The sequence below is a fragment of the Castor canadensis genome, chromosome 12 (genome assembly GCF_047511655.1).
Source record: "Castor canadensis chromosome 12, mCasCan1.hap1v2, whole genome shotgun sequence".
Classification (NCBI taxonomy): domain Eukaryota; kingdom Metazoa; phylum Chordata; class Mammalia; order Rodentia; family Castoridae; genus Castor; species Castor canadensis.
Genome location: NC_133397.1, coordinates 88,933,845 through 88,947,342, shown reverse-complemented (window position 1 = coordinate 88,947,342; position 13,498 = coordinate 88,933,845). Strand labels below are relative to the sequence as shown.

The following is a 13,498-nucleotide window of genomic DNA, read 5'->3' as shown; positions in this document are numbered from 1 at the left end:
TAAATATGTTTCTAGGTTTTTTTTTTTTGTAAATACAAAGTTCAACATCTATGGAGTCAATCAACTGTAGACTGAAAATATTCAAAAGAAAATAAATTATGTCTGAACTGGACATGTATGGACATTTGTCATTATTCCCTAAACACTACAGCGTAGCAACTATTTATGTAGCATTTCTGTCATACGAGGTATCATAAGTCACCTAGAGATGATTTGATATAGAAGGTGGTGCATGGATTCTATGTAAATACTATACCACTTTCTATAAGACTTGAGCATCAATGACTTTGGTGTCCACGGAGGGTCCTGGAACTTACCCCTGAAGATAACCAGGAACGAGTGCATTCCTTTTGCTGCTTCTTTTTAGCCAGCACTGTCAACTTGACAAGCCCCACCCCATGTTGAGTCTGACTGGGACAATTCTGTCTGGGTTAATCACTTGGAAATCACCTGTAGAGTCATTTCTCAGAAGCAAGCCCTCGCTCTTCCCTGAACCAGGTGGTGAAGTCCTCTAAAGTATTAGCTGACCTTGCAGTCACCCCACCTCCTGCCCAGATGTTCTTGGGTCCACAGACCTGATCCATTAGCGCTTCCTCAAGGTGGCAAAACCACACCTGATCCTACTCTGCACTAGTCACAAATGGTTGTGTATGACAGTTTTGCCTTAGAGATGGGTCTGAGTGTCCAATCAACAACATTTTGTCTTTATCCCTTGTGTTTCCTCATAGTATGGGAAGCATTCCTGGGCTCAGAGCCACCAGGAACCTAAGGCCACACCCCTTCTATAGGGCCCTGCTGACACTACTGACAATAAGGCCGTCTGTGCTAATGGGACAAGAGGGACCAGAGTGAAAGCTGATGCATGCTCTAGAGACCCACCCCCTTGTGTTCTGCAGATGATATGGCTCATCCAGAGTTTTGTTCTATTCTGGAGTGCAGCCAGCTGGGACCTCATAGTGCTGGGGTGCAGGAAGTCCCTGCCTTACCTGTTTGTTGACCATTCAGTGGTCCTGAGGAGAGTTCTGAGTCTTCGCCTTTAAAGTTAACCCCAAACACACACCTGTAGAAAGGATGTAAAGACTGGCCCCAGCCCTAAGGACTCCCCCAAGCACCAAGCAGGTCCCTGAGGCACCTTACCAGTGACCCCCACTGGAAGCCCAGAGTTATTCTCTGGAACCCAGAGGTGGCTGGGCTCTCCTTGCTTCTTCTCCTTCCTGCATTCCTTCTGATTGGGCTAGAAGCTGTTCCAAATTTTCTGCATCTTTGTATTTTGCTTTCCACTCCTTCTTTATCTCCCCAGCACCAGCGCCAGCACAGGCTTAGCACAGACTGGGCACCCAATAATAATTTGTCAAAATGATCAACTTAGTGATGCATGCAATAATGAAATGGAGTTTCAGTTCTGGGAGAGGTAGAATTTACACTTGTAAAGCATCTCCAAGGCCGTATTTAGGCAAAGCTGTATTATTTGTCTCACACTGAGGACAGAGCTAGGCAAGAAATACTGTATACTGGATGCTGGCCCTCACCCAATGCCACCCCTGCCATGATCTTTACTGTAAAAACAACAAAGTCCAACAAGAGCTTGTGCATAATTAGTGCACTTCCCTGCGATCAGCCAGGAGTAGTTATAGTCTACATTTACAGGCTCCAGCTGCATCTCTCCAACCAGCAGCTGACGTGTACCTGAAACTCACAATAGAATCTAAACTCATATCTGGCCCCAAATGCCCACCATGACCTGGTCTCGGTCCTATCTTCAGCTTACCTCAAACCTTCTTCCCTCACCTTTCCCCAGCCATGTACAGGGTTTTTATGGGGCTGCCCTCTGCCCTCTTTCTCCTTCTCGTGACTCAGACTTCATCCCTTCCCTTCAAGGAGTCCCAATCACCACACTAAGGTGGATATCAGCCACTAGTCACTATCTCTGCAACCCCTTTGTCCTTCATAGTGTTTATTACATTTTGTGCCAACTGGCATAGCTCTCTGGTTCCCCTCACCTACAGTGCCATCCCATGCCTGGACCCACAACAAGGCCTCAAAAAAAGTTCAATGTGAACATTGAAAAAAAGTTCATAGTGAACATTGAAAAGTGATGATCATAAATGGCTTTAAGTCAAGTGAACAGATGCCCACCCTCAGTCATGATATGACAAGAAAAATTTTAAAGCACACTAGAGTTCACTTCTTGCCCCCTTAACACTACCAAAGCTTAATTAAAAACTAGTTTACTAACATATGGTGTTGACAAGCACATAGGAATGTTTCCTGGTGGAAGTGCTCATTGGTATAAGCCGGTGAGGGGTAGGTGAGCAATTCTGAGATATATATGAAAAACACAAATGGTCAGAGCTTTTGACCTGACAATTCCACTTCCAGGAATTTAGCCAACAGATACATTTACTTGCACTTCTGCAAAATGACTCAGGCAGATTGTTACTCATTGCAATATTTGATTTAATAACAAAAGACTGCAAACAATTTAAATATCCAACAGGTTAAAAATGCAGCTCATTAGACATAGAAATCGAACAAAAACAGTGTAGCGCATTTATAAGAAAGAGGAGGAAGAAAATATAAGAAGCTCTTAAGAAGAAGGAAAGAGGAGACTGGTGAAAAGGAAAAAAGACTGAATAACCCCCATTTATTTTTTGGTGGGACTGGGGTTTGAACTCAGAGATAGTGGTTGCAAAGCAGGCACTCTACTTCTTAAGTCACACCTCCAGTCCATTTTTGGTCTGGTTATTTTTGGAGATGGGGGTCTCATGAACTATTTGCCTGCATTGGCCTCAAACCAAAATCCTGACCTCAGCCTCTCAAATAGTTAGGCTACAGGCATGAGCCACCAGCACCCAGCTTGAATAAACTTTTAAATTGTGTTGTCTATGCAAGAGTAAATAAACCATCTGTCACCTATTTCAAAAAAATTTGAATGTCAAAATTTCATGGAAAAGTTTAACAAAAAATAAATAAAATTCATCTTCATATTCCCCTTTATAACTGAAACAACTAAGCAAAGAGCAAATAGACAAGTGACCCAGGAGAAAATGGACTTAGCCTCCACTCCCAAGTTAGTGCCCACTGTACTCATCCCAGCCTCCTTGGAGGCAGACTCTGGGGTTCAATGTGAAAGAAGTAGAAGGAAGTGTCTCCACATATTTCAAGCATCCATCAAGTCTCTGTTGACAAGATAAATTGGATGGTCCTGCCAGGAGGAATCTGGCCTGAAAATTGAATCCAGATAACATTTTGCATTAATCCATGTAGATTCAGAGAGATTAAGGCTGAGCCCTGCCTGACCTCCAAGTGAGGGGATGACTTGGCTGAGTTTCCAGGCTCAACACTTCCAAATTCAGCAGACCTGGACTGACATTACTTGGAATGCAAGAACCAAGTGTATCAGCACTCAATTGTCCAGGCCAGTGTGACACCAGGGCTTAGAAGCTAAATAGACTTAGTATAGACCAATGATCTCTCATCACTAGCTGGCATCATGCGCCATTTATTGCACTTCTCAGAGTCTCTGCTCATCTGTCCCTAGAGCAGAATTGGGACCAAAAGTGTTTCAGATTTTGGACTTTTCCAGACTTTGGATTATCCATATACACCTAATGGGATACCTTGGGAATGGGTCCTGGGTCTAAACATAAAATTCATTTAGGTTTCATCCACACCTTATATACATAACTGATACATTATTTTTAGTATTTTCATGTTTTAGTGCTTAGAATTAAAGTGGCTCAACAAGTTTCAGATTTTGGATTTTCAGATTAGTGATTCTCAACCTGTACCAATCTTGCAAAGTTGTAAGAAAGGTGTGAGATAGTCTGTGTAACAAAAACCCTAAATCAATCCTGATCCTTAGGGAGGATGCAGTAAGTGGGGATCATACACCCAAGTAAATAGCACCAGTAGCAACTCAAAGCCACATGTCCTTGTCTCTACAGGTCAATCAGACACACCCTCTCTGTCTCCAGGGCTCCAGAGTGAGGCTGTCTGCACCAGGAATCCCTGCTCTGCATTAAGTATTGATGTGATGTTAGGCAAGTTGGTTTTCTGTGCCTCAGTTTCCCAGTCTGCAAAATAAGACAATAATAATAATGATTACCTCATGTGTGCATGTGAGGTACTTAGAACCAGATCTCACATATAGTTAAGAGCTGCATTAAGCACAGACTGTTCTTGTTATTATTCAGAGTCAAGTTTAAATCACTCCTAAACATTAGTTTGGTCCTGACTTTTATAGCCGAGCACTGGAGTGGGGGTCAGTGCCCCTGTCCCCTAAGATTCTCATGTTCTTACCAAACCCATGAGAGCTGTGCTGACAAAAACTAAGATTTCCATTTTGCTGGCTCTACTCTTGGCTTGCATTCATTTGCTTAAAAATATTCATTAATAAATTTAAGAATTTAGTCAATAGAAACTGAAACCCATCTAAACTGAAATAAACAAATAACACATTTACCCTAGAAAACTTCTATTTGGGTTGATTTTTAGAATCTTATGAGATTTCTTTTTTGAAATATTCCTTTCTCTGCTGGGTTGGATAAAAATGTTTCTACTTCCCTTACTGAGTTCCTGGTGGGTATCAGATCCTAAACCAGGCTCTGGAGAGAAAACACCATGAAACCAGCACCTGTCCTTAAAGAAGCCTTAGTCCACCAGGGACCAGAGCAAAGCACTTGGAGATAGTGTGACATGCAAGGAAGGGATGGCACATTGTTCTAAATTCAAATGGAATAAAGAAGCAGCAAATTAGAAAATGATTTTAATCTAAAGTATACCTTGTCTGCCAGAGCACGCATACCAAATGCTGCTGCTGAGTCTATGAACCAAGTAATATGTTCTCTCTTTCTCTCTCCCTCCCTCTGCCTCTCTCTCACATATACACATACACAATATGCACACAACCACACATACATACACACATACACATGTGTGCACACACACACAATGCACACATATATAGTTTCCAAGTTTAGAATTAGAAGACATTGTCAAATTTTCAGCAGGCAGCTTTCTAGAAGCAATATATAGATGGGCCGAGCATGAACAAACTTCACCCAAGTGGAGTATCCCTAATAAGAAAATCTGAAGTCCAAAATGCTGTCAAAATTGAAACTTTTTGAGCACTAACATGATGAGGGAAAAAAGTTTGAAATTTTGGAACACCTTGGATTTTGACTTTTCAGATTAGGAATGTTTGGACTGTAAAAGCTGCAAATATTCCAAATTTAAAGAAAAAAACCCTCCAAATTCTGAAATACTTCTGCTCTCAAACATTTTAGGTAAGAGATTCCCAAACTTTCTATCAACAGCAACAATAATATGATTTTGAATTTTTATTTGCTTTTCAGAAAAAAGTTCCTCTATCTGGTCTCTTTTTCTCACAGTGCAATTTTGTAGCATGGGCAGGAAAGTCCTTCCTTCGACATTTTTTTTTTTTTTTGAGATGGGGGTCTTGACAGCCCAGGCTGATCTTGAACTCCCAGGCTCAAAAGATTTTCTTGCCTCTATCTTCTAAATAGCTGGGACTATAGGCACAATGGCTTCTCTAAATTTCATAACTAAAAAAGGAGATAAAACCACAGAGATAAGATTTTCCCCAGGTGGTTCATCAGTAAACAGAGCAATGGTGCCTGACCACCCCCCCACCCTGCCCCTCCCAGCACACTTTCTGAGAGACATCAAAGGAGGTCACAGGTCTCAGAAATTAGGTTGGCAGAAGTTACGGTAAACGGTGATTGCTTGGGTGATAGCCAAAAAAGATAAGAAAAGATAAGAAACCCAAAGGGATACAATAGGAAGCCAGAAGGTTTTATGAAGGATTTCCTTAAAGTAAATTAAGGCAACAAAATATCCTTTGCTAATAATTATTCAGGATGGCACAAAAATATTTTTTTTAAAAAAAATGGTAAGACCATGCTGGTGAGAATGTAGGAAAATGGTATTCATATGGTGTTGGTGTGCATATAAATTAATAGCAAATTCTCAGGATTAATTTGGCAGCAAAGGTTAAGGGCTTTATAAATGCCCATGACTTTCCATCCTGAAAGTCCACTTCTGGGAATTCACCCCAAGGAAATACTCATGAAAAGACAAATGATTTAGATGCAAGGATGTCGTCTTTCTTATTGTTAATAATAGAAAAGAAAGCAGTTAAAATCCTAACAGGATTTAAAAATTCATGCAATAGAATTTGAACGCTTTTATAAGGGAAAATCATTACTGTGGCAAAATGCTCACAATATATTGCTAAAGGTAAATGCAGGTAACAAAACAAGCACAGTGTGAGTATACGTCTTCAAAATACCAATGTATTTAGAGAAAAAGATACCTATCAAAATGTTACTGTAGGTTGGGTATCACCTATAAGAAATGCTAGGACTCAAGGCACTGGTGGCTCACACCTGTAATCCTAGCTACTTGGGAGGCAGAGATCAGGAGGCTCACAGTTTGAGCCTGCCCAGGCCAGTAGTTCAAGTCCTAAAAATATCTAACACAAAGCCTGGTACTGGTGGCTCGTGCCTGTAATCCTAGCTACTCAGAAGGCAGAGACCAGGAGGATCGAGGCTTGAAGCCAGCCTGGGCAAATAGTTTGTGAGACCCTATCTCAAAAATATCTAACACAAAAAAGGCTGGTGGTGTGACTCAAGAAGTAAGCCCTCAGTTTAAGCCCCAGTACTGCAAAAAAAAAAAAAAAAAGAAGAAGAAGAAGAAGATAACCACCACAAAAATAGCTGACAGAGGGGCTCAAGTGGTAGAGCACTTGTCTAGCAAGTGTGAGGCCCTGAGTTCAAACTCCAGCACTGCAAAAAAAAAAAAGAAAGAAAGAAAGGCATGCTTGAAACCAAAAGTATATTGCAGAAGATTTTTTGTTTTATTTTAGACTTTCATTTTGGACTATTTTATTTTTTTTTATTTTAGACTTTACAAATTGAGCATCCATTATTCAAAAGTCTAAAATACAGTTTGGAGCATTTTGGACTTCATCTTTTCAGATTAGGGATATTCATCTCTAGTGTTTATCTTGCAGTGATGGTTTTTTTATTTTTCATCCTTTAAATTATCTATTTGTATTTATTTTATTTTATGTTTAACAATGAGCATGCAAATTTTTAAAGAACATATTTTAAAAGAGATCTTCAATATTCCTTGAACATGGCTGTCAAGTTTTTCTCCTAAGTAAACTAATGGGCTTGTGCCCTTAGAGTTTATGGGTTCAACAGAATGGCTGTCATCAAGAAACCAAACAACAAATGACTGCAAGGAAGGGGAAGGGGAACTCTTACACACCGTTGGTGGGAACGTAAATTAGTCCTACCTCTATGGAAATCTGTATGGCAGTTCCTGGAGAACTATACCTAGCTACACCAACCCGGGTACATACCCAAAACAAGCTAAGTCAGCATCCAATAGAGTTACCTACACATCCATGTTTTACGCAGCAGTAGTCACAATAGCCATGTTATGGAAAAAGCCTAGGTGCCAATAAATAGATGATTGGATTAAAATGTGGTTTATATACACACAAGGGAGTATTACTCAGCTATAAAGGGGAATGAAATTATGTCATTTGCAGGAAAATAAATAGAACCATGTTAAGCTAAATAAGGCAGACTCAGAAAAATAGATATCAAATAAGTTTTTTCTCTCATACAAGGAATCTAGACTTTTTTAAAAAAGAAGACATGAAAATAGAAGGCGTACTATTTGGGTGGAGATGGGACCAGAGGGAGGAGGTCAAGAGATGGTGATGACAAGAGGGGGGTAAGAATGGCCCAAGTACATTGTATAAATATATGAAAATGTCATAGTGAAACCCATTATATGCTAATAAACCAATATATGCTAATAGAGATGAATAACTGCATTCTGCATGGAAAAAGGCTATGAGAATCTTTTTAAACTCATCTTCCTAAGGAAGATCAAGTTCATCTCAGGAAGTATTCTCAAGTCTTTCTGGAAAATTCTCATCTTCTTGTCCCCAACAGATCAAGGCATTTCCAGTGAACACAAATCCTTGGCCTCAAACTCATGTACCACTGTTCTCCAGTTGCTTCCTAGGGGAATGTTGATCCTCACCACCACTGTTGATCCCTGGACATTTCTTTTGGGGCGTCCTTCCTCACCAGACATCAATGCACACTCCCATAAACACAGTGCAAAAGTAGCATTTTACAAAAGTACTCTGAGAAATCGAATTAAGTGATAAGCCTCATTTTGTTCTCCTTTATTTTCTTTTCTAAACCTTTCCGGTTTTTGTATTTGTTCCCACAACAGACTTTGATGGGAATTATGTGGGTCAAGGTGTCCAATAACAAACACAGGCCAGTGTTTAAAATCCCGCCAAGAAGGCATAGTCTCCTTTATAACCGTGGGTGGAACATTCACAAAGCCTCCAAAAATAAAATATGCTTTTAAGGTCACATTTTGAGACCTTATTGAAGAATTCAATAAGGTAAGATGCAAATCTCATTAATACAATGCATTATAACTTTTAATGCAACTGGTGAATACCTGTTAAAAACCGTGTCTTTCCATGAGCTTGGTGTTCCTCTAAACTGTAGCTGCTTCATGGAAAATGTAAGTCTTTTAATTCTAACATCCATGACAGCATTATAAAGGGACCTTATTTATGATCCCTTCCATTTAACAACCCCTTACCAGAAGTCACATGACCGTTATGGTTTATAAGTAGCATCCAGTTATAAAACATAATTCTCCTATTTCATAGATAACCTTCTTTAGAATAAAACATAAAAAATGATATCCTACCATAAGATATATGTGTGCTCATACACACATCTTGATATTAAATGTGCCTACAGAGCCACATAACTCAAATCCTTCAAGTCTTATTTCAACAAACATAACAGTATCTTTTGTCAGTTTCCATTTGTCCCTTCTAAGCACTTCATCAATGTAAACACACTGATGAAAAGAAAAACACAGAAATAACGAAGATAAACAGAAATTAAAAAATCCTGGAGTGCAATTAACTATCTTACCCATCTTACCGTTTCCGTTCTTCACCATCAGGGCATTTAGAAATGGCTGACCTTGTAGGAGGCAGTAACAGGATAATCCAGCAGTGTTTCTTCCCCCAAATGAAGCCTGCTGAATTGATCCTGGTTATTAAAAACAACAGTGCACTTTGAGTCAGCCCCGGAGAGTGGTGCTAATTCTTTTCTTCTTTTCCAAAAGAGTTTTGGGTTGGATCTGTGCCGCACGAGAGTGACAGCTCACATCTTGTCAGACGACCCAGAGAAAGTGGGCTCCTGGTGACGCCTGTGTCAGAGCCTCAGAGGGCTTTAATCCTTCAGCAATGACACATCTCGGGAACTATGAACAGGAAACTCAGAGCTGGGCAGACAGCCAGAATCATTCATCCCTTATGAAACACCAGAACCCTCACTGCACATGAGCCTCCCACATTTCACAAGGCTGGCTCGCTCTTCTTGTACGACCTTGCATTAAACCTTTCCAAGGCTAGCCAACTAATGTCCACCCTGTAACAGGGTTCCCTCATCAGACTCCTGCCCAGTCAGGGCCAGCCCTGGGGTCTCATCCTGTTCCCCTCTCTGCACCTTCTAGTCTGTCACAGAGCAATCTCCATTGAGGCAAGTGCCCAGGGGATGTCAAGGCACCCTTCATTCAGTTCTGTTCATGGTTCCTAACCTCAAACGTCTGCTTAGTGGTACCCACCACTCTTGCCACATGACCCAAGAGCATGAGAAGTCTCTCTCTTCTGCATCCTGAACTTGGGTAACCTCCTGATCACCCCTCAGCTCAGGACAATGGTCCAGAGCAGCACATAGAGCAGGGAAGATGCAGGGAGGTGGGGCCATAGCCAGATCCTCTGGCTACCACGCATGCCAGCCTGCTCCACACACAAGAGACTGATCTGTCAGGGCACCTAGCCTGGCATTCATTTGAAAGCTCTTGGTGGAATAGAGTCCTGCCTGTCACAGTGCAGCACAGAGAGGAAGGTGGCTTCACCTCCAAGGCTGACAAAGCCCATGGTCAGCTGGCCTTGATGGGCATTTCTGGTTGCTTTCCAAGATGCCTTTGTGCTGATCTGAATGACAGTCACATGTACTTAAACATTTGCTCTTAATGGTAGCCCTGTAGCTACTATTCTGCCACTTTCCCTCCTTATCCTATGGAATGTGACCACACCCAGCACATGTCTGTCCTTTTCATTGCCCCTCTCCCCATCTTCAAGCCCTTACAACTGTTCACAGGAGCACACCCCTATGGCATTTCACAGTGATTTTCCCTGCTCTGAACCTTGCCTTCTTTCTGTGAGGGTAGCAAGAGCTGGCAAAGATGTCTGCCAGGCATTCTGCTTGAAAAAAAAATTAATCATTTGGACCCATTTTACAGATGAGAAAACTAAGATTAGTACCTTTCCCAAGATCCCTCTGCAAAATAGAGATGGAGGCCAGTTTTCTGTATTCTTCTAGTCTCACCTGGGACCTGTGCCTTTTATTTGGGAACAGCGCTTATCTACTCAGGAACTGCGCAATTTCCTGACCCATTGTCTCCGCTTTGTTAGTGTCCTTTCCAGAGGGGCCCTTACCATTCTAGGCAGCTACCAAGTAGCTGTGATTAATTGGTTGATTAATGACCTTTAATTAAAAGAGCAAATGTTCCAACTCAGCCATGGAAAGGGTTGTCAACAACATTAAGCAGAAGCAGAATAGTCCTGAGGTTCCAGGAAATGTTCCCGTGGTGCTTAACTGACAGTTTTCACTCTCTGTGGGTCTGGTCAACTAGTGAACCAACAGGTGTAAGACATCGCCTTGGAGGCATCTGATAAGCCTCTCAGAGGGTAGAGGAACTTCCCACCCTTCCTGCAATGGGCCACAGCCCAAAGACTTGCATTGGACTAACTCAACCCCAACCCCAGGGACAGCCCTGTGGGTCTGAACCAATCAAATGGGAGGGAAACCTCCCTTCCTTCCCAAGAGACCGAAAGACAGAGCCATGGGGCCAAGCTTATCAGCATGGGGTTCCTCCTTCTGTGTTGATGGACTCAGGGCGGGTCCAGCCAGATAGAGTTCAAGGTTGCTGCTTGGCATGGTGGGAGGTCAGTCCTAAAGAGGGCTCCTATTGCCCCTTCTTAAGACAGAGAGACAAACTTGAAGATGACGCCTACCTGCCAGGAAAGGAAGGCAAGGGTTTGTGAAGTGCCAGGGACTGATCCAACCCAGATTTTCTCTAGACTGTTTAGGGATAAGAACCAATATATACTTTCTGCCTTTGTTTGTTTTAAGCCAAGTCAGGTTTCAGTGATCTGACACCAAGTGTCTTGACAACCATAGCAGAGTTCAATGGAAGCTGAGGAACCAAAGGGAGAGACATTGTCGGAAGAGTCTGACCTACTCTTTCTCTTACCATATTCTTGAACCTGGCTCCTCCCTGCTCCTCCTGTACTCTTTTCTTCCCCCGATCCACCCAGCCTTTTCCCTTCTCACCTCAAGTTCCTCCTTCTTCTGCTGCTCTCTTTCCCCTCTTTAACTCTTCCCCTTCTTTCCTCTCCTTCATCTCCTCTTCTTCTTCTGCCTTCTTCCTTCTCCAATCTCCCCCCACCCCACTGTTCCCGCTCCTTTTTTTTCCCTACTCTTTTAATGTGTCCTCCCATAAAGAAAGAGAAGAGCTGTGGGGAGGCTCTGAGTGGACAAGAAGTAGTCAGAAGGGCCAGAGAAGCTGCCCTGGTGGCAGCTTTCATACAAATACCTACTGGTGGGCTCCCAGTTACAGCTGGAACACTGACAAACCAAGGGTGTCCTGGGCCATTGGTCAGGAGCCACTGACCTGAAGGTGAACAATGCATTATTCCAGAGGTGCTTCAGGGAGTATTAAGGCCCAAAGACACAGAGAGGTCAGGATGACCCAGACCTCCATTCCAACAAGCTTACCGTCTAGTGAAGACGCAGGCTGTGGATGAGAGTCTAACCCACCACAGGTATTGGCCTCCTCAAATATGATTTGTTACTCCAGTTTCCCTGTAACCACTTTAGCTTATTATCTTTACTGAACCATGGGAGGAGAGATTTCATTTCAAGAATTTTTCCAGTCCTCTTTTCCACTCCACACAATTTCATCTCTCTTCCTCCTTCCTACATCTCAACAAGAAAAATGTCAGGAATCTATGCAGTTTACTCTGTGTGAAACACACACACAAGCACACTGCTGCCGGGCTTTTGCCAGCTGCTTGATCAGGGAGAGTTCAGGAAAAACAAATAGTCATAGTTGGCAACAAAATTCAATTTCAGGAGTTAATGGGAAATCTCTCAGACTCCAGAGTCCTTCATGAATTTGGAGCATAGAATTCACTGAGCCAAGCCCAGTGACTGTTAAAACTTTAATAGCAAAACTTTATTGGTAAACATAGTGTTTACAGAACTTCAGAATGTCTGTATTTATGTACAGAAGGTAAAAGGTAACCCATATATTTTCCTGGAAAAGTGATATGCATTTAAGAATGTATTTATTGCGATTATAACCCATGTGCTTTCTACACATTACAATTATGAAAACAAAATCCAGAGGAGCATGTTCGGTATGTGTGTGCATATGTGCATAAGAGCATGTATGTACACGTGTGTACAAGCATGCATGCCTGGAATCTAACCTTGACTCTCCCAATGCATGGGTCACTAAGAAAGGACAGTAAGTTAGATGATCTCTAAAATGCCATCAAGTGACACATCCTGTTAGTTTAACCTTTGTCCCTTTATGCAGGAACAGTTGCCACGCCATGTGCAATGGCCCCTTGTAACCTTTGTGGTCAGCCTCGGAGCATTGGGTTTGATTGCTTGCCTGCTGACTTCACTCTTATTCCAGGCAATGATACATAAACAATGGAGACCAACCCGTGACTCTCCCAGTCTACCAAAACCACATTTTGTCTTCTAACTTCCTCCCAAACCTCAGAGGACAATGCACCCTAATCCTTCATACCTGCACACAGATGGCTTCCATGCCCACTACTAGACTGCCAGCACAGATGAACAAGCAGGAAAGATCCACGTGAATTGTTACAGGAATAGTCTCTTAGCATTTAATGAAGCCAGGATTGCTAAAGGAAAGCCTGAATTCACGAATAGCCAAGTCTGGTGAAGCTCATTCAATCTTTTGTGTGATGGGATTTTTAGATGGCGAGATTAGGCAGAACACTGTGAGTTTAGTGAATCAAGGTTCGTCAAAGTATTTGAAAATACCTATCTTGTGGGCAAAATGAAGAATGTGGTTGGAAGCACTCAGAAACCATACCCTGTGACAAATGGGTCCTTTGGAAGAGTGGGCTCCAGTGAAAGGCCTTGGGCTCTGTAATTGGCCCCATCCTGGGTCTTGTGTATATAGCTGACCTCTAATACCAGGAAAAAGGCAGCCAGGCAGTACATGGTCATAGTCATGATCACTTTTCAGTTGTGGAGAGTCCAGAGCCAAGGGATAGAGGAAGGAGGGACAGGAAGATAGAAAGGGA

At 42.2% G+C, this 13,498-nt stretch overlaps 1 protein-coding gene across 7 annotated transcripts in view; it reads right to left on the bottom strand.

Annotated features, from left to right (window-relative positions):
* The window catches only part of Il1r1 (interleukin 1 receptor type 1), a 74,467-nt gene extending 65,107 nt beyond the window's left edge, over positions 1–9,360 (bottom strand). For 3 of the 7 annotated variants that reach the window (XM_020157396.2, XM_074050434.1, XM_074050435.1), the window contains exon 1: positions 9,021–9,358. Coding sequence is in view for 1 of the 7 variants with exons in the window: in XM_074050436.1 (XP_073906537.1) it covers positions 9,021–9,039 (19 nt within the window). In the remaining 6 variants the exon portion in view is untranslated. Of the gene's footprint in view, positions 1–9,011 lie in introns of all 7 variants that reach the window. The other 4 variants (XM_074050437.1, XM_074050436.1, XM_074050438.1 and 1 more) reach the window with 3 other exon arrangements.
* Positions 9,361–13,498: the final 4,138 nt, after the last annotated feature.